The sequence below is a fragment of the Syngnathus floridae genome, chromosome 1 (assembly GCF_059516105.1).
Source record: "Syngnathus floridae isolate MCC-2025c chromosome 1, RoL_Sflo_1.0, whole genome shotgun sequence".
Lineage (NCBI taxonomy): Eukaryota > Metazoa > Chordata > Actinopteri > Syngnathiformes > Syngnathidae > Syngnathus > Syngnathus floridae.
Window position 1 is genome coordinate 11,421,832 of NC_142413.1, and position 26,489 is coordinate 11,448,320.

Genomic DNA, 26,489 nt, shown 5'->3' on the forward strand with positions numbered 1-26,489 from the left:
TATTAAGGACCTAGAGTGCATATTTATTTGTAGGTGTGTGTGTGTGTGCATGCGTGCGTGCGTGCATGCGTGCGCGCCTGGCATTTAGGAGGCTTTTGATTAGAATACACCAAAGAGCAGACCAGTAAAAGACACCTACAAAAGGATATTTATTTATTATTTTTCAGCAATAAAAAGTTAATATTTGGTCTACAATGAATTTGTTAACTTCATTATTTGGACCAAGAATGTACTGGGACTAAAGCACAGGTGTCAAACTCAAGGCCCGGGGGCCAGATGCAGCCTGCCACATCATTTTATGTGGCCCGTGAAGACAAATTGTGCATCAAATTCGAGTGTCATTACTAGAATTGCAAATTGTTTTCACTTTTAATAATGTCTTTTTTTTGTTTTTTGTTTGTTTTTAAGCTTGCTCAATACGGATTTTACTGTCCACTATTCTACTATTATTTTACAATATGCACCTGCTGTAGTTGATCTTAAGAGTATACAGGATATGGGAGTAGGATAACTGTGTTACAGTAGATGGTGCTTTTTTGCAACACACTCAAAGTGCTATGTAACAGTATTTCCCAATTATTTATGAGTAAAACCGAATATGAGTGTAAATTCACTTAAATAATTTGTTAACTTGTGTTTGATTATTTTTTTGTTTAAGTGTTATTCTGTTCAAATGTCAACAAGCAAATTTCAAAAAGGTAATACACACTAATGTGAAACATGAAATACTTTATTGAATTCCAGTTGAAAATCCGATGTTGCAGTGCCTGAGTTTGCATAGATCTTTGGAGAAGACACAATATGGCAGCTGTGTTACCACACAGCTATTTCCCAAAGTCTTTAATAGTACCTTAATCATGACACTTCCCTGTTGCAATGCTTCCCGTCGACCATAATATACACATAAAGGTCAAGCAACCTATAATCTTCATTTAGACAGAGTCCATATTTGAATGAATTAAAATAATGGTGCAATATAAGAAGGTTTAGCAGACATGAAAAATAAAACGCTATATGTAAGCAGCAAGGTTTTGGGTAAAACAAAAATATCACTACAGCGAAGGGTAGAGATGACAATGTTTTAGAGAATGTTTACAGTATGTACAAAAGTCTTACAATAAAGCTATAAAAAATCCCAGAAAATATAAGAATGGCCTTAAAATTGACATAAAAAAATTTATGACACATGACTCTCATTCAATTGACATGCAACTCTTCTGAAAGGTGTCAGACTGGTCCCCTTGAGTCCAGTTCAAATTCCAATATCGTCCACAAAAAAAAAAAGCATAAGCACTTCAGCACTGGCGTATTTTCTTAATGTAAGATATCCAATGCTTTCTCAGAGGCACCAAGTTTCATCGCTACTGTAAACATTCATGTTTTTCAATTTGTTTTGCTAATAAATACTCCGGCAACTTAACACTGCTGAGATATGAAGTCATTCACATTTCTTTCCACTTGCCCACCACACACATACTACAACTTAGCCCACAGGTTCAGGTTGTCAAGTATCTTGGTTTACATGATCAAATTGATCCTTAACATCTCCCTGAAGTTCAAGATCTGTAAGAGGTGTATTGAAAATTAGGTCTTCACAACCATAAAAATCTTTTTGATAGACATGGTCATTCATTTAACATGTTCATTATTATGATTTTCCACTGCACTCCATCATTCTAATATGTTTGGCTGCGCAATTGATCAAAATTCAATTACGATTAAGATTATAACATTCAGCGATTACAAATTGACAATTGTAAAAAAATGATTTTTAATATATCAAATGCAGTGTTTATTTATGCACGTAAACCATGCTTGAACTTATTTATTGGACCCATGTTTTGTTTTTTAAAATGGTTTGGTCTAAAAGTACCTCATAGAAATTTGTGTCTCAATATTTTTCATGTTTTAACATTGTCTTGTTTTACATTATTCCCCAAAAATCAATGATTGTTTCAATAATCATGGTTTCGATTATTACATAATAATCATGCTAAATATTTTTTTCATAACAGAGCAGTCCTAGTTAGGAGTTGAGTTTCAAAACTGGGATTTCATTTTAATCTACCGTATACAAGTGCAAGACTGAGTGCAAGTCGAAGGACCAGCCAAACTATGAAAATAGTGACACTTTTAAATTTGCAGAGGGAGGTTTTTTTAAATGTTCTATTAATGTGTTTAATTTTGTATTTGGGGCTCACGTCACCTCATTATCTGCTCTGTCTGTTCACACTAAACTTTCATTATCTGATTCGCATCTGAAGGAAGATATTTGATTCCATGAATATTCTGCATTTATGCTGCCATGACGCAAAAACAAATTGTGCCATTTATGAGGGAATAAAATCAGAATTGGTTCACATGAGGCACGTAATGTAAACGCAGCCTAAAACGTCAGCAGTTACCTGTTTGGTTTTTTATATCCAACAGATGGAGCCAAAGCAGCCTTTCCCATCAGCAGCGCATCAGCAGTGACCAGTTGGCCTCTCGATTGGTGCTGTAAGTCACAACAAAAGGACATGCTGTTCATGATTTAGACAAGGCTTTGTGTAAATCCACAAAATACTATTCACCGCTGCCGATCTGTCAGGACAAGTCGGCGGAGGCCTGGTGGGTGGCTCGGGTCGAGGTGTGGAGGGTGAAAGTGCTGATGAAGGTGGCATAGGAGCTTGCTTTTTCCTCAGCTCAGGTTTAAAGGGAGTGTGCAAAGGCTGTCTCTGGATAAGACTCCGAGACTCACTCTGCTGTGCGGCCAACACTGGCACAGGTGGGGGCTTCACGGCAGGACGCACGACCCCATGTTTGGGCCGGGTTGGATATGTCTGGCTGAGAGGAGGAGAGACTTTTCCCTGTGGAAAAAAACCCAACAAAAAATGCATTTTACAACGTAAAACGACTGGTGGTTGCTGAAAATTGTGGCAGGTGTATCCCGAAAAAAACAAAAAAAACAAAAGTATAGTGGTCTTTAACCTGTTTTGTGTGCTAAAGCCATATCTTTCTGGCGCCAAGGCCTTGCCTGAGAGTGTTACCTTCATTTTTTGAAAAGCTTTAAACCAATGGCGTCAATGTATTTTTGCAATTCGTGGTTGGGTCCAGTTGAGCTTCACCTTACAGTGGTGCCTTGACTGAAGTTTAATTCATCGTAACCACGACCACGTTTGTAAGCAAAAAACTAATTCTGAATATCAAATCATCTTTTCCCATTGAATTGAATAGAAATTAATACGTTCCAGCGCTTCTAAAAACACCAATAAACATTTTGTCGTTTTTTTTTTTATAAGAAAAATAGCATCCTGTGGTCCTTTTTACATTATAAAAAGGTAATGAATAATAATTTATGCGAAACTAACAAATTAAACAGTTTGTGCCTCATAATTCATTGGACAGTGTGCTGCTCATTTGTGTGCTTACGCATGTCAATCACCATGAAGCCTAACAGGGAACTTGATCCAGAATTATGTTTATACAATAACTTTCAAAAGTCACTTCTGGTGTGATTTGTTACCTGTTGGTCTGAGTCTTGTTTCTTGAGCAAGAAAGTTGGGTTGGTGTGACCATTCACATGACCGCCCGCATGCGGAGGCTTGGCTTCGACTGGGACTGAACAACTGGAGGGCACGTCCACAAAATGTTTGGACAAGTCAAGCAAAGTAGTACAAATTCAGCTCGAGATACCTCGGTACTGGTGTTGGCGTTGATGTTTTAAGTGGCTGGAGTTTATGTTTATAGCAACACCACAATCCAACAGCCAAAACAACAAGGAAAAGCACAGGAAGGACCAGCAGGACTAGAAGGAGCTTGCCTGTTGGAACACAGAGTATGAAAGGAGCGTCGTTCCAATTAAATACTATTCGTACGCTGAAAGATGTCGTCTCACTGTGAGTGATGACCGGTCCGCTGTCCACACTCCCGCCCGGGCCCCTCTGGTTACACAGTGGTGGGGCCCAGCCACTCTCACAGTGACAGTTGTGGTTGTTGTTACACAACTGGCAAGAGATGGAGACAAGTTTTTGCAAAACAATTTCCTCTCCGAATCTTGCAGTTGTACAACATCTTAGGTCTCTAGAAGCCAATTATTGGGCCACACGATAGTACCAAAAGGAAGTTTGTCAAATATGGTTTCCTCGTATAAACAAACATATTTCATTCGCTGTTAATGCATATTAATCCTTTTTTATGATTATGCCAATTTTGTAATCGGGGAGTGTAATAATTGATTAATTCACCTCCAAAGTGCGTTTCACAAAAAACTCACCCCATGTCCATTACATTTGGAATGGCAGTCATCAGCTTTGAGGAAAGATGCATTACGGCATTCGCCATTGAAGCAAATCTATTGAAAGTGACATATGAACATTATGGATGGGTTTTTGCATTTTAAACTCAATTATTGGTGTGAAAACACAGACACTGTATAGTGATTTGATAATATTGTAGTCTCACTGAGTCATCTCCACATTTGGTGCCGGTCATAACGAGGCCTGGGTCCAGAGTGTCTCCCTGCTCCTCCTCGTCTCTCTGCCCAAGCTTGTAAACGTGTGTTCCCATGCACTGCATCCTCTTGTTGCCCACACTGACTGTAGTCTCGATGCGCACTGCGTTGCTCTCTATTGGCTTGGATGCTGAAGATAAACACTGAATCTTTCCGCATTTAGCATCTCTGACACAAAACAAAGACAAGGTTTCATGTAAATCGCGAGTTGGCATAGGATAGAAAATATTGTTTGATTTCAATGAAATGATACAATTGCGACCCATGTAGTTGTCAAATATGCATAATGTGTACTTCACCTGTCCTTACAGCTCCTGTATTTCCCATACAGATCTTTGCCACAGTTGCCATACATGTCGCCAGCTTCATTGACCTTCTTAAAGCACACGTCGTGGGCCGGACGGCCATCTGTAAAGGGCACACACAGCGAGATATTTGACTAAGTGATGGAAAGCAGATGGCATCCCTCACTGTTCTGCGTGGGACTCCTGTGATACAACAAAGACGCCCCGGGGGAGGCAGTGTGAACTTGGACACCAGCCAACAACAAATCCTGAGGCTCTGCCAGTGATGGGAACGTCTGACCTCTGCTGCAACCTTCAAACACTTCATGTAGTACTCAAAAATCATTTGTCTACATTGAAAAAAAATATGTTGAACTTACTCAATTTTATTTCATTGAGTGGTTGCACAAAATAAAATCACCTTCATCCAGATGCATTTTGAAGTGGATGTATAGTCTACTTAAAAAAAAAATCCTGGCTCCACTTTTTTTTAGCTGTAGCTGTTAAGTCTCCTTAAAAATTGTATCTGGATGCAGATTATAGTTTTTGCAACCACTTGAGGAAATAAAATTGAGTAAATTCAACAAAAACCTTTATCAGTTTTTAAACCATAAATATCTTTTCATTTTTAACCAAACCTCAAGGCTTGATTGAGCTCATGTATTTTTTCTTTCACCGTGCAGCTAAAGTACAGAAAACGTAAAGTAATGGTTGCCTGTGCTCTGTGATTGATTGCCTGACAGTCCACGGTACTCTGCCTTTTGCATAAAGCTGGAATAGGCTCTGTGACCCTAAAGAGAATAAGCAGCATTGAAAGTAGATTAAATAACAACAATAATAATAATGATAGTGTTTTACTCATTCCCCAAAATTGTTGTGGTTCTCAACAGGTTGGACCGGCACCACTTATTTTGCAGTCCAGCGTGTTTGCAAAGACTCCAAGTAGTGCTAGAATCAACCACAAGTGGGAGCTAATGTAGCAGTACAAGCTCGGGACTTGATCGTTTCCCATGGACTGCTTGAACTTTCAGAAAAATAAAAGGTACCTCTGATAAATGACTTGTCAAAAGATTCTTTATGATACATAATATGATTCATGTCAATGGGCGAACGGTTCACCCACCTCGACCCCAAAGTGAGCGGCACTGTTGCTCGAGTGTGAGGCACATGCCCGTGTAACAGTAGGCCTTCCCATCTGCGCATGATGTGCCATCCACCAGGTAGAAGTTAGCAGGGCAAGACTCAGTCTTGCCATCGCAGTACTCTGCCAAGTCACACTGGCCTGATGGGGCTCGACACAGCACTCCTGGGCTCTTCAGCTTAACAGGAAGGGGAGATTGGACGTGATACACTGGTCACATGACTGTCACAATGTTTACAAGGTTCGTACCTTGCAGTTATGACAACAGACACCATGAGCGCACTCGGCTCCAGCTTTTAAAGTGCAGTTGTTTGCATTACAGCAGGGACTGGTACACTCCTGAAAAGAAAACGATGGTGAGTCCTTTCATCATCAAAACTAATTGTGCGCTGATACCAACGCACTGACCTCTTCCTCTCCACAGTCACATTCCTCCCCATCTTCCAGGTAGCCGTTGCCGCAGCGCTGTCCTCCATACATGGCTTTGGTGTTTGGCTCGTTGAAGAGACACTTTCCACCTCCGGAGCTCAAGTAGCTCTTGAGCTCCCGCATGTTACACGCATTAAACACTCGTGGAAATGGGTGCCTGCGAGACGTACAGTAGGCTATCAATGAAAACAATTGCATGCAAATAGGACATTTTATTAGGTACACCTGTGCAATCAAATGAGATGGACTGTAGGAGGAATATCAAATATTTGGCCCTTAAAAGATATTAATGCTCAGTTTTGAAATAATACTGTATTTACAGAACAGTGTGTATAATTTTTCATTATTATTTCTTATATGTTGCAAACATGCTGCTGTAAAGGCCAGTTCTGCTTTGTTGGAGATCTGAACAGAGCAACAAATCAAAATATTGACATAATTGAAGAAATGTTATTTCATGATCAGTGCTCTACTGAAAGGCATTTAAGTTAAATATGGTTGCTGTATAATTAACTCAAAACTTTTGTATGATATTTCATTGTAGTTTATAATCCACCACTCAAAAAAAAAAGCCAGTGTTACCCTGTAGCAGCTGCCATGATGCAACCCCCGTCCTCAGCTTTGGCCTGGCAGCAGCCAGCGCTGTCATGACTCATGCCGAAGTTATGGCCCATCTCATGCGCCATGGTGGCGGCGACGCCAACAGCTGACTCCGAATGGTCCTTTTCCACAATCACAGGTGCAGAGACACATTTCAACGTTGATGATTTGAACTGATGCGCAGTCTCCTCATGACACTTAACTGTATGCTAAAATTCCATGTCTTAAAAATATCGAGAAAGAAAGATGACAATTAATTAGTTTAATAGTAAATAAACTATTTCATACACACATTTAACTTTGTTTTACCTCATCTACGAATGACCCGGCCCGTCTGTATGTTTTAAAACTTAAACGTGGCCCTTCAGCACATAAGTGCACACCCGATCTAAAATGTGGTATTTTAACAGGGATATTTAGACTTTTTATATCCTCTGTATTTAGAGTGTAGACAAGCACAGACATTTTTTCCATTGAATGTGCGTAACCTTTATTACCTAAACAAACCTAAATTGTCATCGGCTATCTGTTTCTCACCGTGTTCACTCCTCCAGACTGGTATTCAGAGCACATGGCTCTGAGAGGCGCTAACCCGATGGTGGTGCCCAGGAATGACTTTCCCCTGCAGACACAAAGTGCACAATAGTTCGAGAGTTCTAGATTGGATTGAAAACTTCAAAACTTACTACCTAACAAACTTGAAACTCCTGCGTGTGATATATTGAAGAAGAACAACTTCCTGTTGTCATCATCCAATTCTAACTGTCATGATCAAAAATCAAGTTAACATCGAGCGGGTGGACACTAACGTGATGAGCTGAGCGTTGTCATTGTGGAGCGTGTGAAGCTGTTTGCGTCTCCAGGAGAGGAACGCCGCCAGGGTGCTGTGCGGGTTGTCGGACACGTTGATCATGTCCTGGCTGGTCCACACCTCAAGACCGATCAGCGCCACGCGGATGCTCAAAGCTTTGTAGTACTGTGTGTGTGTGTGTGTGTGTGTGTGTGTGTGTGTGTGTGTGTGTGTGTGTGTGTGTGTGTGTGTGTGTGTATACAGTGTATTGACAGAAAGAGAAATGTTAATAAATATACTAATAGTACTTGTAGTGTGTAGACTTCACACAGAAAGGTTACCTTGTCAACTAAGTTGGCAGCTTCCAGTAATTTCAGTTGGGTCTTCTCGAGACTACTCCCATGTTTGTCAAACTGAAACCCACATATGGTTAACAGCAAATAAGACACACCCATACATTGTTCTTCAATTTTCCAATGAAAAAAATAACTTGTGAGCCCCAAAGAGTATGTTTAATGTTTATCATTCGAAATATATCTTTTTTGCAATGGTGTAAATAGAACTTCATTGCACAGCTTTATGAGAACGGTACAAAAAAACTAGAAATAGTTCTCGGTATGACACAGTGCTAGCTTTATACTAATATACAGGTGATGCTCAAACAATTACATTTTACAGAAATGTTCATTTATTTCAATAATTCAATCCCAAGAGTGAAACTCTTATACAAATTCATTCATTAAAGACATACAAAATTACAAACACTTTTCAGAAGGCCAATTACTACATGATTCCCGATACGAAAAATATTTTGCATAGTCTCCGATTCTGAATTGAACTACTGAAACAAATTGAGTTTTCCACAATATTTTACTATATATTGAGATGCACTTGTGCGTATTAAATACAGGGTGACCTTAATTTGACCGATATTGTCATCAAATAATAATCATATACAAAACACAATATAAGATCAGGTCTCCTCCCGACCCTCAACAATCAATTCCACACAAGTGACCAGGTTCTCAAGAATCATATTTGAATTCGACTATAAATGTCTTGAAATAATTACAGTCAGCAATAAAAGAAACATCTAGTGTTCTCATGAAATCTTCAAGTATTTGACTATAAACATGCACATCTAAAATAATGACGTTATTCATACCTCAGCCTTGTCTGCCACCAACAGCAGCTCCACGTATTTCATATTCAGACTCAAGTCTCTTCGTTCCTTTAATTGATTGACATCATAGTTAGAAAATAAATCTCTGGTTTCAGTCTGCACTGTATTTCTTCAGCTGACACTCACCCTTAAGCTCTGTGCTGATGTCATCCCATGGAGGAAGGTGCCAAGCGCCTCTTCGTTACTATGGCGCTGCAGACAGTTTCTAGGAGGTAGATGGAGACTCTCGGCTCGGAAAACGGCGTGCTGAGGCATTGCCGTAGAGACGGGCTCAATGAGGTAGCTGACGCTTGCGTTTAGAGAAATTAGACCCCTGAGGGAAATAAAAAGTCTGCTCACAGACCCAATCAGCAGTTGCAAATCAACATGGATGTGCATTGCTAATCCATTCTTTTATAAATAATCAGGGGGGGGGAAGACTCAAGCATAATTTATACCCATTATTGTAACATCGGTCATATCTTTCTTTGTTTCCCATCTATTTATTGGCACTGAGAGAGTGTCGAAAGTGTAAGCTGGGGAGTTTTCGGTGGTATCACATTTCAATAAATAAAGAAACGTGAGAAAACGTTCTGTTCTCGGTAGTCATAATTTAAAAAATTCAATCGTTTATTTTAATTGTAAACAAATGTATGCTTAGATCATATCTAACGAGTTTAGAGGCAAAAAACATTTTAATGGGGTCAGGTACAAACTGTAGACACAAAAGCAGCTCAAGCAGCTGCACTAAACATCTGGAGAGGTCTGACACCCACCCGTGCGCCCATCCACGCCTGAGAAGCTTTATTAGAATTCATGTTAATGGAGAGCAACAAGCTGAAAACACAATCACACACAAGTACGTGCACACACACGCACACAATACACAATGCAGAGGTCAAATCTGAACTCTGGCCTTTCTGTCTGAGGTTTGAATATGTTCTCCATGTGTATTTTCTCTCTGTACTCTGGTCTCCTCCCACATTCCCAAAACATGCATGGGAGGCTGACTGACCACTCCAAAATGCCCGTAGGTGTGAATGTGAGTGCAGATGGTTGTTTGTTAATTTGTGCCCCGTGAGTGGCTGGCAGCAGTTCAGGGTATCAGACACCTGCTGCCCGAAGTCAGGTGGGGTCGGTTCCAACAAGGCGCGACTCTTGTGAAGATAAAACAGTTCAGAAAATGGGTGGATGGACGGATAAACAATACAGTTAATATTTCAAGTTAATATGTAATGTTTCATGTTCAAACTACTGAATGTGTGTATTCTCTCATTTTGAAATTGATGCCTGCAGCACTCTCCACAAAAGGCTGGGACTGAGGCATCAAGAGTCTGGGAATGTTCAGGAATGCACACACGTGCAAACCAATTGGCTGGAAAGCCTCAATGGTTCATGAGGCTTCATTTCATCATGTCATGTCATGATTGGTATTGGGGGGGTGTTAGTGCCCATGGCATGAGTGGCATGGGTTACTGTGTAGGCACGATCAATCATGCAAGTCTCACACACAGGCGCACAATCGCGGTTGGAAGACCATCTCCAAGGGCCAACTTCACAGAGGCCAACTTTACATCAGCTCCAAGTGGAGATCTTTTTGCAGTTTCTTACAATTGTACCAGTATAATTGTAAAATTGAGCCAGTTTATGCTTCTGCCATAAAGACTGTGATGAATTGAAAGAAGGTTTTTCTTACCTCAGACCTGAGCATGTGCTGACCGCCACACTGGAACCATCTACACCCACAACTTCTCCGTGGTACAGACAGTGATTCTGGAACAGCAAAAAAAAAAAAAAAGAATATAAACATTCAGCTCATTAATGTACAACCGTCCCTATACTTGGTTAATCCTCATTGTCATCCACATAACTGAAACATTCCATGTCACTTATGACAGGATTATTTACATGTCCTTGCGGCCATGAAGGATCTCCAAAGTGTTTCACAACTTACCATGTTGACAGGGGAGAAGGACCTGCGACTTCCGTCCCGAGTATACCATATTTGCTGATATCCGGGGGTCAACAGCTGCCTGAAGAAAGACATTTCGTTATAGTACATATTCAAACAGACATTCATTTTATTGAAGGATTTTACAGTACTGCATTTCTAAGCACTTTGTGCAATAGGATCAGTCAACTCATGCTGATTCGGAAACTCTCCATGAGTTTTTTTTCTGTTGAACCAATTTCATTAATGGGGTTGTCAGAGAAAGCATGGTAGGAAACACTTAAAGATGATGCAGCAAATGGTCCAGAGCACTACTGGCATTGATGCAGCTGATCGGTTGATAACTGCTAGTTGTTCAACATAAGTGCACAACTAAAGATACCGTATTTTAAAAGAAAAATCTTAATTCATGGATGGAGCAGCCATCTGTCGATCGGGAGTGCATGGGATTGAATTTGTATTAGTAATAGAAGTGCAAGTAGTGGTAGTAATTGTAATGGTATGCAAGAATACAATTTACTATTAATAAACTGCAACATAAATAAATGAATATGCCCTGCTGCCACCAACTGGCAAACAAGTCAGTCATCTGGAAAAGGCTTCGGCGCATCCACAAGCAGTACATAGAACGGGTGGAGGGGCAGAAAATGAATTGTGTATTGGCACACGGTCAGTATTCAAACCATCTGCAGTACGCACTGTTTACGTATCATGAGCTGTGCGCATACTAAAACAGACCATGTCAAAGGTTTCCACAAAGAGCGTTATACTTATCCAGATGTTTGTATGCAGTCTTCCTCCCTGTCTCAATCAACCCATCCTTCCTGTTTTCATTCACAAACTTTCCCTGCTCAACAGCTGTTTTTCTCTCTCTCCAAATAACCCACTTCTTATTCCTTCTATCATATAGTTTTGCTAATATCCATCAAACCATCTGGAGTTGACGCAATGAGAATAGACACAGAAGTGATGCTGGATTAGACTGGGGTCTCAAGCACATATGGAACACATCCACAGTGCTGCTCTTCCTTTTATTTTGGATTTCTCTTTATGCTTCTTTCACAGTCGGAAGCTTTGCAGAGTCATTGCAGGGGGATATCTCCTTAAATATCATTATATTCCTCTTCCTGCTCTGCCAGATGAAAAGTAGTAGAGCGCCAGAGATGAACGTTTTAGTCATTTTAACTCTCATTCACCACTGTATAAGAAGCGTCACATACTATAGCCTACATCTGACTGAGTCGCAACCTAAGACTTCTTCCTCATGTCAGGGGAACATTTTTAACCGTCCATCCTTTAATTTCCCTATATTAGGGTCATAAATGAGTTGGAGTGTATCACAGCAGAGCCAATCAAAAACACATACATAGGGGTATTCAACTTCAGAGGTTCTTCTGCGTTTCCCCGGAAATCATTTTAGTCACTAATAAAAGAAAGAATGTGAACAAGGGGATTTTTCTTTATCCTCCCATCAGGATTCTGAAAAGACATGCCACTTGAAACAATGGTTGTCTGTTGATGTAATCACAAAGCGAGTAATAGACGTTTCCAGAGAACTTGGCCAATGAGAGAACTTAAAAGATTTGGTAGTAATGAAGCTCAATGATGTCACCGTCCCAGTCTAGCTCATTAACACTTCCTTTGGTTCTCCGAACTATTCCCAACATGCTCTCAGCTCACATGTAATATTCACCATGGTGGCAGAATTACACGTAAATCGAAGGATGATTGACTGGGTTTTAGCTCGGTGCTGTTTTCATAATCACACAGGATGGATGATCTCTTGCGCTCTAAATTTATGATCCTATACTGCTCCTTAGGGAGTGCGGGCTGTTAACACTGCCAACTCATGACGTACAGGCATAATATGCCTTTAATAAAATTATATACTCACTCCTTGAGAAAAACTATTGAATTAACATACGAATTAAAATGAGGAAACCGTGTATTTGCTGCATTACAAATATTTAAACGAGGTTTGGTTGCAATTTAAATTATGTATTGCTGTAAAAACTAAGGCATAAAAAATGGCCTTTGAAATGATCTGTTCTAAATGATATGAAAATAATATGAAAAGACAATTCACAGAAACACAATAAAATTAAACATATCGTTTAAAAATTGTCACGACTTTTTTCATTTTTAACTTGATTCCCTGAAGATTTATCAATGTACATATGCATTATTTTTTAAATATTCATTTATCATATGTCATTCTTATTTGGTGAATAGAAAATTTATTGATGGCTAGAAAAATCAGATTCTAGGTGTTTCCATGAAACACTCAGAAAATCTTCTAAAAATTTTCAGGGATATGAATACTTTTTAAAATCTCTTGAATTGACATTTGAATAATTTTTTTTGTCATTTTTAACGAAAATGTACTCACCCATCAAACAAAATAAATTTGAGCGCAAGTAAGTTGAGGCTTATCCAATACTTGGATAAGAAAATGTGTGTATTTAAGTTTAATATCAAGGTTATTTTTCTTTCAACTATATCTATACACAGAAAAAAAATCTATATTTTTTTCAACTATATTTACACACAGAAAAATAGAAATAGGTTCAACTTGAAGCTCAACCAAGGATCAGTTGAGTTTGTACACAAGAATCAACAACACAAGTATGAAAACCAAACTACCTGTATTGTACGGTGATGAGAAAGATGAAGAAAGCCAGTTGGGCAAAAAAAAGGTGACTAAACGCACATTTCTACATTTTCCTTTATCTTACCAAACCCCTTGAGTTGAGGCTCACTTGCTCTATAACACATTACATTGCAGGCAGCACAAATGCCATTCTGGGTCTGAATTTAAAAGCCTTTCAAATTAATTCTATGCTGCTAAATGACGCGAGCCCTCTTTAATGAAGACTATTTAACAAATGGGTGAATAAATGTGCAAGCCTTAGGGGACTTTGCAGAGTTTGGATGTGGTCCAGGATGAGGACAGATGCTGTGAGTGAGGAGCACATTGCTGCCTGGTCTGTCAGTGAGACAAAGACTCGGTTCAGCTTCTGTCGGGAAGGCGGGAAGCAATGTGAAAGTACTTTGGAGATAGTGAAAGGGGGGGTGAAGAGAAGGGAAGGCGGTGTGGGCTAATGCATTAGGGTCAGTGGGTCGCATTCTCTCATCGTATCAGATGACATCACCGCACACAAGGACAGGGAGGCAGAAGGCCGATGCTTGGCAGTGAACGATTTATAAGCTTTTACCGCACGCCAAATCGCTCGGCCCGTGCGTTAGTCATGACCAAGCGCAGACGTCTGCAGGCTGGCGTTTGAGCAGACTAAACATAAAGTGAACCAGGGACGAGCAAAGACATCTCCTACTTTATGATCCCTAACCCCAGTAATCCATCAGGTCCAGGCTATGAGCCTTGTTTGTGTATTCTGCGAGCATTAGCTTTGTTTGTGTATGGTCACAGAGTGTGACACCAGAGCTCTGGGGAATGTCAGAGGAGAGGAAAAAGAAAGGCGGATGGGCTGCCCCTTTTTTGCACGAGGTGAAGTCGGCAAGATGGGAAAGGGGACAATGATTGCCGCATCTGATGAAGGGGAGCATTTGCTTCAAGTAGGTGTCTTCCGTTATTGGTTTTATACTGCCGATTACAATACCGATCATCCATCAATGAGATTCACCGATACGGATTTCAGTACCCATCACATAGATTGGCAGCCCGCTTTTCCATTTGAGAGCTGCTGACTGATTGTTTTAATGATTGATTGATATTTATTTATTTTTTGTTGAAAAAAAAAAAGCATTCTTTCCAAATCTTCCTTTTTTTGTTAATTAAAGACAGGACATCATTTCAAATTGACATTGTTTAAAATGCACAAACATAGTATATTATGATTGAGTTGAAGCTTAGGCTGTAAGGAATGGGGGGATGAAGGGGATCACATAATGAGCTGTCGATGATCGTGTTTTGTGATCGAAAATGGAATACATTGATCAACTTATGTGAGTGTCAGTTTCAGTTCAGTTTAAATTTCAAAGGTTAGATGTTGTATAGTTCTTGTCACACGCTTATCTTAAAACACTGTGTACAGCTGTTGCTCTTACCCTTTTGAAGGTGGAGGTAGAATGTCCAAAATGGAGGCAAGCAGGCATGCAGGCCGAGGGAGAGAGGCAATGGCAGGCAGGCAAACAGGTGGCACACAGGTACAAATCCAAATTGTTTGTAATTCAACTAAGGTTTCAACATAAAGGGTTCCAAGAAGTAAACTAAAGTTTGTTTTCTAAATTCCAACTTTCTAGTTCCAGAAATTACAAGCTTGGAGCAGACTTGAAGTAGCTTGAAGCGGCCTTTTAGCAGTAAAAAACTACGTCACTACTATCTTCCTTCTTTATCTACCTGAGACTGACTACCAAGTGGGAGCAGCCTATTTACCTGATCAGGTGACTGATCAGGTGACCAAAGGCCAGTGAATCTTAAACAAAAATAAGAATTTAAGCTAAGGAAACTAAATTGGCTGCAACAACTTATAAAGGACAATTAAAAACATCCGCTCTTTAGTTCAAATTGTGGATTATTTCTATTCAGCATTTGGTACCACCTAAAAAATGAATAAAAAAAAAAAAACAGTTGCTGGACGCTCTATGCTGCTGTAAATAGCACTCAAGGAAATCCTTGCTGCCACGTGTAGCATTATTATTATGTTTTATCACATTATTAGTGTGTTTAAATTTTCCTTTTTTTTTTACAGTACTTTTCCTGGTCTTTGAGGCAGCAAACCAGTCCATAGCTGGCCGTTAACCAAATCACATCCGTTCATTAAGATATAAGCTCAGGCAGATGCACAAACAAACGAAAAAAGGAAGATAATAAATAAATTGAGTCTGGTCACTGTCCACCCCTAAAGAGCTGTAGAAACAATTTAACCCTTCTCATGTGTCTGAATACATTATTTTAACTATCAGAAACAGCTCTCTGACAGACGCAAACTGTTATAAAACTTGATGTTGCCCAGCACACAGCCAATTTTAATGTGACCCAACACAGAGACCTCTGTTCTGCATTAAACCCGTGTTCCGGATACAATCATAACATATTCTTCACATGACTTCTCGACTCTTGACTTCACCCCAGCTTCAGCTAATTAAATTGAAGCTCGTAACATGTTGAAAAAGTTTATGTGCCTAGAAACCAAGAAGTTGCTCAAAAATAGTTTCCAAACATTTCTGGGCAGTAATTGACTAATGTAAGACATTAAGACATGTTCTCTTTTTTTGTTTCCCTCCCCATCCAGTAGCTACACTCGTGAGTGATTGATGAAGCATCCCTGCCCAGAAGGAAATATATGAGAATGACCACCTGCTGGGGAGGGAGCACATAGGGGGTAACTCCCCAAGGGCAAGTCAGTCAGACAGACTGGAGTCATGACTTGTTAATTGTATTTGTATGTGTGTGTGTGTGTGAGGTACGGTGAAGGAATGAAGAGCTTACATTAGTGGTTCTTCTAATGTTCAGTGAAGCCTCCGATTGCTCGTGCGTATTCGGTTGTTACTGCACACATCTTAAGAGCGATAAATGAAAACTTGCCAGGCTACCACACTGTCCATTAAATAAAACACTGTCTTATCAGTTGAAAAATATCACTCTGATTGGACAGGAAGCACTCAAGACCAACAGATTATGGGATGTTAAAGGCACAGCCTGACTTCCTGTTAGCCAAAAAGCAAACAGATCGGGTGTCAATACAACACTCTGTCGTCCAAACACATCACTGGTCATCTACATCAGTGCAGAGTGGAGGCCCTGACATCATCCAGGTGTCAAAGCGTCAAATAAAATCTGGTCAAACAAGCAAACTGATCGCAAGTATCTCTATAAATGCCTGCAAAAATACCTGTGTCCAAAAAACTCACTGATTTCTCTCCAGGTGCAGCCGAAGGTCCTGGCCCTCCACTGAGATGACAACTTCAGCCTCGGGAGGATGCTGGAAAAGAAATAGAAGCAACTCAAAGCTATGAAAAAAACATGCCATTGTGTCTTTGATCACCTTGTGACGTTAAGATAGTGAGGGCCTCACCTCTCTGTTGGCAGACCTGCTGTGCCTGTGAGGATGCAGCCAAACAGGATAGGTGATCCCATAGCTCTCCACCGCAGCGCTTTCTCCTGCAAAAAGTTGTAGCTTCACATGGCTGCATACTGTACACACTGGATAGAAGATGAATGTGGTCAAAGGGTCTACCAGAGATGAATATATATATATATATATATATATATATATATATATATATATATATATATATATATATATATATATATACACCCTCACCACGTTATTTTAGTTAATTAATGCAAAGTCTCTCCTTTGTAGCTCAGGACACAAATTAGAAAAGTGGTTCCTCCTATATCTATCCATCTATATTCTTTAACTCTTATTCTCACCTCCCAGCTGACTGGCCAAGAGGCAGGGTACATTGTGGCAGATGCCAGCCAATTAATAGGCACATAAATGCAAACAAAAGAAAAATCTTGACGTTGTTCCTGTTTATTGTTTCGGTGATACTACATGGTTCTACTGCTTTATTGGCAAGGCATGTGCATTATTTACATTAACAGCTGATGTAATAGCACACCACTTGTCTATTGTGGTACTACCAGTACATTGGTGGGGTATTTCTGGAAGCACCACAGGAATGATGCTATATCCAAAACCAGTTGACTTTGCACTATGTAGGATTCGATTGTAGATTGCACATAGCGAGGGCATGCTGTCAGTTTTGTCAAAAGCGATATTATCTTAAGACCACTGAGTGTATACTGTTATAAGCAGCAATTTTCTTCATGCAACTTTCATGAAAAGCCTACCTCTTTAATGCATTTAACTGTTTAAGGCTACATAGAAGTTACAGTCTATTGCTTCCTTTATATAATTATGAGCGTCAAATGCAACGAAGAGTGAACGCACCTTTGAGAATTTAATTTATGGATGTAAACAAGAGAGACTCACGTCGGCCAACAGCGGCTTGCGCAGCCGACTGAATCCAGTGGAGGAGCGCTAGGAGGCACAAGCACAAGAGAGAGGATGGCGCGCCATGGAGAGGACGCGGAGGAGGAGGACGCATCCTAAACGCAAGAGGCTCCAAGTGGACTCGGACGGGAGAGACATCAATGTACTCGCTGGCTGAGATTGCTCACATCCGACCCAAGGAGACTCTCCGTCGGTGTGACATGACGAGGTGACGCTCCTCTGGGGGATGATGGACATTCTGCTTGAGCCCTCCCCTTCAAGTGCACGCGCGTTGACACGCATGCGCGCGTCCCAGCGAGACAAGACATCACGACGGGTAGAAATCCGAATGATAAAAAACTATACTGTTTACCTCTTAAGTGGTTTTCCAGCAATATTTCCACACAATAATTTGAAAAAAGATATGCAACTCTATTAATACAACTGTATTAATACAAATCATTGCCAGTGTTTACATTTTAAAGTGACCACTTTTTCAACACTGCTAGAAAATCAGAACGTTCCATCACCGCGGAGATCTTTTTAGAACAGGCCGCCTCGTTTTACGAACCCTGCTTAGAGAATCTGTGGTCTTCTTTTTTGCTCTTAAAGTCATTTCTATAGTACATATACGTACTGTAGTTGTAAAGCTGAAATTAAATTATACAGCTCTTATAAAGCTCTTCTTTACTGGCAATCGGGATTATCAAATTGAACTTTTATTGGTTTAACTGTTATCCCTCAAAATAATATCAACAATTAAATGTGTCTTTGACACATCAGAAATTAGAAGTAAGATCATGTATTGAATTAGCTGAATTATTATTTTGTGGTGTCAAAGTACAAAAGTACAAAAAAAGATCACTGCACCTCTAATAGTGCAATGGAACATATTTTGTTGATGGTAAAACATGTACCTTTATTCATTATAACTACAAAACTGTAATTGCACAATATTATTTCATACACCTAGTGGACACCTGGTACTCACTGATGAGTAACATCCACTACATCGGGAAGTGCATATGATATTACTAACAAGTTTCAACTAGCAAGCTCAAATGTAACCGCATAGTGCCTTTAAATAAGTGATCCACTTGCCAGAAACTGTCGAGTTTGGCTGTGTGCCAAGTGAAACATCCTGAACGCAACTGCATTTTCCCCCCTTAGAAGTGCATTAAGCAATGCAACATTAATTCACTGGTCTTACAGATCTGAAACAGTTGTGGGGTATTTACAGTAGCTTGAAAGAGCTTGCCCCACCCCAAAATTAAGCACTTAGTGAGCCTACGACAGAAATGAAATCCAGCCGGGTTGATCCGCAGCAGCCATTCATATTGAGGCGGTCATTCGGAAGTGCAATGATAAATATGCCACGCACATGTCAGGGGGATCGAGTGTACTCGGGGTGTGTGGAGGTATTCTTAGCACGGATGGCCCACAAATCCATTCACTTCTCTAAATGGCATTCTGGCAGTGATACAAGACTGAGCGCTTGTGCCAAGCATTTTAGTGTCTACTTGAAACACACAGTGGGAGGTATGTGACACAATTTAGAATGTCATATGCAAATATTGGCGGCCCAAACACATGCTTTAAGATCTTTTAGTTTTGATATGATTAAATGTGAGTGCATGATACCATGGGTTGAGGTAACCACTTAGCTTTGGCCATCTATGATGGTTTGACTTTTTGTCTATACGCACACACGTGCAGTTAGTGGACTTTTTGGGGTCAAGTGAAGACCAGTATCAAAACACAAATAATGATTACTTAAAATCATTTGGCACACCACTGCAATAGAATCCTCTGTGAGTAAAAAAAATAAAGTGTGTAACATACGTGAAAGGGGCACAGGGGAACTGTGGGTGGATTTGGTTGTCAGACTCCCAGCATGTTAACACAAACTATTCCTTGGCTCACTTTGATGAGTTCATAATAAATCATTGTGATATGAAACATGTTTGTCTGCCTCTAGGGTAAGGGACACCACTGTACATGATGTTGCTTGCGTTAGGTAAACAAATTGAATGCCCACTCTCACAGTCACCATGATATGTGTTTATTTTTCACAACACTAGCAGCCATCATCTTCCAGAATGTTTGCGTGTTGCTGCCAAAACCCTTCTCCTATAATGTCACAGTGGTAGGCCTGCACACTCCTTCTGCTCCGAGTCACATGCACGTCCTTCCTCCCGTCATTCACTCCTTTTGTTTGTTTGAGGAGACTTTCATCATGCTGGGAAATCAGAAACGATAAAGACAAGTTAAAAAGCTTTGTCCTCTACATACTATCAACATTGTTTTTTGACTGAAACGCTATCATTGAAAAACACCCAGACACCTGACTGGTGTGACACCCATGCAACGTTTCAATGCATGAACACAGTTTAGTTGGATGCACACTTTTGCTGTGTTTAACAAGGATTAGGTTCAGATACGTGGCACATGGAAGTTGATTGTTAGGTGGATGTGTGCGAGTGTGAGTGTTTTGCTGCATTTCATTCTGCATCAGCAGCTTATGAAGATGACTCGGCCACGTTGTCAGATCATTAGCATGACACTAATCCCTACTTGTGTGTGTGCTGCCCCTGTAAGTGCAGATGGTGCAAGTGTGTTTATATGCTCTAAGTGGTGAATGTGTGTGTGTGTTTTGGTCATGGATCATGGGTAAAAATGCTACTAACACAACACATTTTTTGCAGATAAACTGTAAAAACAGGTGCCTACTGCTGCTCTCTACATGTCCTGGTCATTATTTTGACATTTTAGTGCATGTTTGTTGAAAGCTTTTGAATTTGGGGCAAAAACATTCTGTGTGATGCCATCTTGAGACTAAACACTGCACTGCATGGGAATTTGGCTTTCTATCCTCTGATTTCACTTGCAGGGTATCTTGAGGTCACTTCCAAAATCTTGACACGGTCACTCTGCTACTGTGGGGCATAAATGTAGGTCAGTTAGGCTTAACTCAGAACATTTGTTTCTCTTCCTGTGATTCATTTTTGACACTGATTACCAAGGTGCATCAGCAAAGCAACACAGAAGTGTCCTCAGCACAGGTGCCAACACTTATTATGAGCTTTATTTTTATATTATGCCAGAATTGGTTAAGATTGGTGGCGCACTGGTTAGCACGTCCACCCCACAGTTAGGAGGGTGTGGGTTCGATTCCGGCCCTTGCATGTTCTCCCAGAGTCCGTGTGGGTTTTCTCCGGGCACTCCGATTTCCTCCCACATCCCAAAAACCATGCTTGGTAGGCCGATTGAGCACTCCAAACTGCCCCTGTGAGTGCAGATGGTTGTTTGTCTCTGTGTGCCCTGCGATTGGCTGGCAACCAGTTCAGGGTGCCCCCCGCCTACTGCCCGATGACAGCTGGGATAGGCGCCAGCACGCCCGCGACCCCCGTGGGGACAAAGCGGTACAGAAAATGGATGGATGGATGGTTAAGACTGAGGAATTGTTCTTATATTTTAGCAATGAGCGTACACGTTTGCCTCTTGGTAGCATTGCCAAGCAGAAAACACTTATGGGACATTGATGCAAGGTTTTTTTTTTTTTTGATCCAGTGTGGCGCTATGACTGGTCCACCGTCGCATGTTGTTGATTGGTGAGTGTGAGGGATAATAGGCCTAAAATAAATCGTAGCTTTGATGTCCCAAAACGATAAATCATTCAGCCCTATTGTACACTATAGAACAGTGGTTCTTAACCTGGGTTCGATCAAACCCTAGGGGTTCGGTGAGTCGGTCTCAGGGGTTCGGCAGAGCCTCCATTGCGGAGGTCCGAACACACCTGATTTGTCATGGAAATCTGTGATGACGCATATCTGAACTGTATCTTAACATGTAAACAGCCAAATTGTCAAAATCGCAAGCAGAAATAAATAAATGAGTCTCAAATCATCTGACCTTTTCCCAGATGAGAGTGGTGCCTTTCCTATGGAGAGCCGGTTCTTTGTTGTAGTTGATATCAAACTCGGAGAACAGGATTTCATTTTTGGCAGCAGCTAATGTTCCCTGTAGGAGTACACAAATGTGATATCGTGTGTGTAAAACAAATTAAATTAGGTGTACGGGAAGATCATTTTTAATGCATAACTACAAACTTCAAATTTTAAAAGTAGAGCTGTACAAATGTGAAAAGGATGAAGAAAAAACTGTTTCATGCATAACCATCACAAATATATTTTTTTACCACATTTAAGCATGTTGTCTCACCTGTTGTCAACTCTTACATGCACTGTTATTTATCTATCGTAACTCACTGCATTGTAACTCACAGATCGGTAAAGGAATGGCGAATTCTGAAAAAACAGTAAATCTCGTAGCATGAAAAAAAACAACTCTGTAAACAACTTTACAGCAGGGAATGTCAAATTAAAGTCACCTTTAAGCGATCTTCTGCTTGAACTGTGGTTAGTTCACCTTTCTGTACAAGGGTCCAAAAGACTGTGTTGTACAAATTATTTATGTGACCTGGAAAAAATGACAAAAAGAGTCGGACACTTCCATCATCACCATCAACAGTGCAATGCCAGTTGTAACAACATGCTTACAGTCTGCTTGCCTCCAGCTCAGATAGTCTTTCAGGTTGCGGTTGCTAGGATACAGTACCACCCGCCCATCAAATCCTGGTGGATAGAGGAGAGGTTGCTCTCCAAAAAACTCTTTCCAGTAAAAGACATAAGAGGACGAGAACTGTGAGGTCACGTGGGTCATCAGCTTGCTGCAAGGAGAAATAAAGTCAGACAAACATCAGCAATAACAACAACAACAACAACGTAAAAGTATGGTTCTCACTTATGTTTACCTAGCTCTCCTCTTGAACCAGTTGGTGGTCCTCTTGAAAACAAAACTAAACTCATCACTTTGTCCATAGGCAATGATAATATCTTCAAGCTCCTCCATGACCGATCGGGCACTGCGGGCCATGAGGCCCAGGGCCCTGTTGTCATTGGGTTTGGTGAACTTGTGCTGCTCTGAAAACCTAAAACGTAACGATGACAGTTAACGCTGAACAATAGCACCATAAAATGATAAACATCACAGATGTGCATTCCAAAAAAGCAGACTAACTTGTGGAAGTTGCGGCCATCCAGTCTCACAACAATGTAGCAGTTTCTCAGACAGGTGTCATCTACTTCAAAGTTACGCACATATTCAAACTTGCTCTTGGCCATGGTACAAGTGGAAATAAATAAACAGGCCAGGGGTCTGACAACACAAGACTTGATACCGTTGCAAAGTCTGCAGACATTTATAATTTGCATCAGTCTGTCGCTGCAATAAAGACAAATACGGATTGATCAACAATTGGTTCAACATTTCTTCAACCACTTTACAAGTGGTAACCGGGGAAAAAATGCTAACAACACTAACATCCAGTGTTAGTCGTAAACTGTACGCAGTGCTTATTTCGCCACCTAGTGTTATTATTGCTCTGTACGGCACTCAATGATTGTGCCAATAACCACTAACTAATCTTAAAATATCTATAACATAAACAGTCCTTTGTGTATGAGCGTTTAATCTATCAAACCGACAATACAATAAAAGACAAAAATGACAATCATGTTTTAATAAATAGTCATTAATCGGCATTACATCAGTCTTCTTAAAGGGAATCAGGCTTACCGCACTTGAAACGATGGAAAATAATCAGACCAAATATATGCAACACAGTTACATTAAAACAGCCTTCTGGTTTGTATATTATCTTGTCAGTTTAATTTGTCTTCTTAAAAAAAAAACAATGTGAGAAACTACGAAGAACATGACGTGACTCCGGATCTATTTGGTTCAGCGCTATGCTCGTCCGACTAATAACACGGTCATGATTGCACATGGTTCCGGATTACCAACATCTCATACAAGACAACACTTCCACCGCGTGTTGTACAAATTTAGAATAAAATGCGTTATAGTCGTTCTGACATTTTACTCAAGTAACAAGACCCATTTGATATTCAACTAAACGTATAACGTTTTCTCGAGGGAAGCAAAGATCGTCTATTTAGCTCACCAGCATAAAAAGTTTGCATTTTAAGTGTCGATACGGATGGCATTTATTGCACTACATTATGCTAGCTATTATCATAATCATGCTATTATGAATTTCAAAACACACATAATACGTTTAAACTATCCCGACAATCAATGAAGGACCGTTGTGGAGTGAGATCTCTAATTTGAGAGCTCATCCATTTCCCATAGTGCTTTGAGAGGTGTAAACCGGTGCCTGCGGTTGTTTCAAACAAACATGGAGGAGAAAGAAAGAGACAGACGAAGTAGGATATCACATTGTCAAGAAAAAGACTCCGCTTCCAATTCTGGTGCCTCATCGGGTCCACGGGATGATGACACGTTAAAAACAGACGTTTGTTCTGAAAGGTTTGACCCCCTTTTGGCCTTATACTCGCCCACGGTGCCGCTACCGTTTCCAAACATCAAATGTTTCAACAACATCGCCGAGTACGAAAGTTTCCTGAAGGGGGGCCGTGGTAGAGCCAAGCCCGAGAATGTGGAGAAAAGGCGGCTGAAGGCACTGAGAGGAGTCGCAGACCCGGAGCGCATCGAGAGGCTCAAGAAGCTCATGGTGAACAAGAAGTCATTGGAGGAGGAGGAGGAGGGAGGAGGCAGCAGCAGCACCAGCCGCGCGCAGCAGTCACGGAGACGCAAGCCTCAGAAAAATGTGCTAACAAGGATGACGTGTAGGTTCAATGCGCATCTAGTAAAAGCTACTTCACCATCGTGACAACACACAAGCACTGTACTGTAATGCACAACTTTTTCCCTGACTGGGACCTGCACGCAGTTAATTCACTTTGAGACATCATGAAACCAAGACATCTCACAACTATCAACAAGTACCGAGATTATCATCTGTATGCATTTCAATAGATATATGTACATACAGCCAACCACTGGATGTCTGGACATCCATGACATTTATTTTGACTTATCTCAGAACATGCCCACCTGCTGTCCAGTGTCTAAATCCAAAGTATCACTGCTGGAGCCGACGCGATATCTCTTTTGTTTACAGTATGCAAAGGCAGTCCTTTGGGAGAACTGTATAGATGTGTGGAGCAGAGAATAAGAGTCAAAGTTCACATCAGGACCTTCAAAGGACTGAGGGGTGTGTGCTCTGGCTTTGTTGTGGCCTTTGACAAGTTCTGGAATTTGGTGAGTGATTGGGATGCGCTTGTAATTGGAGACGGTCGATCATTGTCATCTCGTCGTCAGGCTATGGTGGACGTTGATGAGACGTACAGAGAGCCTCTTCTCGGGAAGGCGTTGTACCATGAGAAGGCCCTCACTATTTCACGGGTATACCATTTACTCCTTTGTGATTGACTGTATGCTCTATTAACACCTTTGTTGCACAGCTCTTTGAGAAGCTGAAGCTGCAGGAGAGCTCAGGAGGTGAAGGAGCAACAACAAAACACCGCGTCCAGGTAGAAAGCGGCCTGTGTCTGCCTTCAAAGCCAAAAGTGACTTCAGAACACTCACCCGCTCACCCTGCCAGGCACAGAAGTGACGACAAGTCATCGGGGGTACCAAAGGGCACCAAGGCAGGTCAGGAGAAAGAGTGCAGAGCGTATGGCAAGGTCCACACTCGCCACATCAACCAGCTATTTATCAGGGGAGAGAATGTTCTCCTGGTCAACCCTCAACCGCTCTGACAGTCCCAGACTGCATTTGTGTGGATGTTTTATGTGCTACTTCATCTTGCACTTTACCATCTACATTGAGAGATGTTGAATGCTGCTGAAGAACTGAGGGAGAGCTCTGGTTTTACTGGTGAGAACAACCGAGAGATGGACAGATGTCAGATTTGCATCGTGTTCGTTGTGGGAACTCTGTAATGCGCCGAGAGGACCGAAGGGCTCACTGTTCAAATCCTGTTGAGAGAAATGCAAAAGCGGCCACTAGCTGTTCCAGAGAAGCTCGTCTGCTTCCTGCCCATGAGCAAGGCAGTGATTGACTGACCCTAGCCCCTCCCAACACAAGAGGCTCTTCACATTGACACTTGTATGCCGGCAAGTGAATGATCAGATTCTCTGTCTGGTGCTGTATATGTTGGTTTAATTTGACCATTTCCCATTAAAATTTGTTAAAACTTACATATTTCTCTTTTACTATTCATTTATTGGGGGGGGGGGGGACATGGACAATGTAAAATATTTTGATTTGTTGTAAATAAAAGGAAATAGTAAATCTAACATTTACATGATGAAATGATGGTTTAATTCTACAGATGTTTATTACATTTACAAACTACCTGACCTTTATTTGTCAATATTCAAAATAAAAAAAATGCCAGATTTTTTGGGCCTAAATTCCTCAGAGCAACTTTGTGTAATTTTTCCAGAAATTTGTTTGATGGTGAAACATGTACGTCCATCCTGGGCCATCCAGCAGGTGTCAGCACACACCCGGAGCTTCCGGCGGGGCCGTCGTCTCCTGCCTGTCTCTTGATGTTGCTTTTGCAGTTAGTTTGAACAGGAATGACAGCGCGGTCTCAGCGGACTTCATAAATGCATTATGAATAATTGAGTTTGCGATGCTCGAGATTGCAGATGGCACTCAAAAGCTGTCATTTGTCTTGACGTCTTGGATTGCTTTTACTCTTTAATGGGCACATTACCCATAAAAGCACAATTTACTGCAGC

At 40.9% G+C, this 26,489-nt stretch overlaps 3 protein-coding genes across 7 annotated transcripts; 1 reads left to right on the forward strand and 2 right to left on the reverse strand.

The window, feature by feature from the left end:
* Positions 1-709: 709 nt before the first annotated feature.
* adam19b (ADAM metallopeptidase domain 19b) lies at positions 710-18,093 on the reverse strand. 2 transcript variants are annotated; one of them, XM_088386350.1, is made up of 23 exons: positions 17,812-18,093; positions 16,885-16,970; positions 16,721-16,791; positions 10,853-10,931; positions 10,595-10,671; positions 9,046-9,232; positions 8,902-8,967; positions 8,078-8,149; positions 7,756-7,922; positions 7,484-7,568; positions 6,929-7,068; positions 6,326-6,503; positions 6,167-6,256; positions 5,900-6,095; positions 4,792-4,900; positions 4,444-4,660; positions 4,256-4,333; positions 3,878-3,986; positions 3,676-3,802; positions 3,506-3,608; positions 2,574-2,849; positions 2,406-2,497; positions 710-1,563 (listed from the first exon to the last, which is right to left on the reverse strand). In XM_088386350.1, exons 1-23 carry the CDS (start codon positions 17,924-17,926, stop codon positions 1,557-1,559), a joined length of 2,727 nt encoding a protein of 908 aa, XP_088242476.1. In that variant the 5' UTR covers positions 17,927-18,093; the 3' UTR covers positions 710-1,556. The 2 variants fall into 2 exon arrangements, with proteins under 2 accessions (XP_088242476.1, XP_088242484.1); XM_088386358.1 differs by lacking the exons at positions 16,721-16,791; positions 16,885-16,970; positions 17,812-18,093 and adding an exon at positions 14,915-15,219.
* Positions 18,094-19,851: 1,758 nt separating this feature from the next.
* Positions 19,852-23,751, reverse strand: thg1l (tRNA-histidine guanylyltransferase 1-like). Of its 2 annotated transcripts, none has more exons than XM_088388658.1 (7): positions 23,449-23,751; positions 22,891-23,061; positions 22,625-22,801; positions 22,371-22,540; positions 22,202-22,290; positions 21,724-21,831; positions 19,852-20,050 (listed from the first exon to the last, which is right to left on the reverse strand). In XM_088388658.1, the coding sequence occupies exons 2-7, from the start codon at positions 22,992-22,994 to the stop codon at positions 19,889-19,891; spliced, it is 810 nt and encodes a 269-aa protein (XP_088244784.1). In that variant the 5' UTR covers positions 22,995-23,061; positions 23,449-23,751; the 3' UTR covers positions 19,852-19,888. The 2 variants fall into 2 exon arrangements, with proteins under 2 accessions (XP_088244784.1, XP_088244774.1); XM_088388648.1 differs by having other exon boundaries at positions 22,891-23,094; positions 23,449-23,749.
* Positions 23,749-25,940, forward strand: lsm11 (LSM11, U7 small nuclear RNA associated). Of its 3 annotated transcripts, XM_088388635.1 has the most exons (5): positions 23,753-24,524; positions 24,860-24,999; positions 25,060-25,143; positions 25,203-25,271; positions 25,343-25,492. In XM_088388635.1, exons 1-5 carry the CDS (start codon positions 24,074-24,076, stop codon positions 25,352-25,354), a joined length of 756 nt encoding a protein of 251 aa, XP_088244761.1. In that variant the 5' UTR covers positions 23,753-24,073; the 3' UTR covers positions 25,355-25,492. The 3 variants fall into 3 exon arrangements, with proteins under 3 accessions (XP_088244754.1, XP_088244761.1, XP_088244746.1); XM_088388620.1 differs by having other exon boundaries at positions 23,761-24,524; positions 25,203-25,940; XM_088388628.1 differs by lacking the exon at positions 25,060-25,143 and having other exon boundaries at positions 23,749-24,524; positions 25,203-25,940.
* Positions 25,941-26,489: the final 549 nt, after the last annotated feature.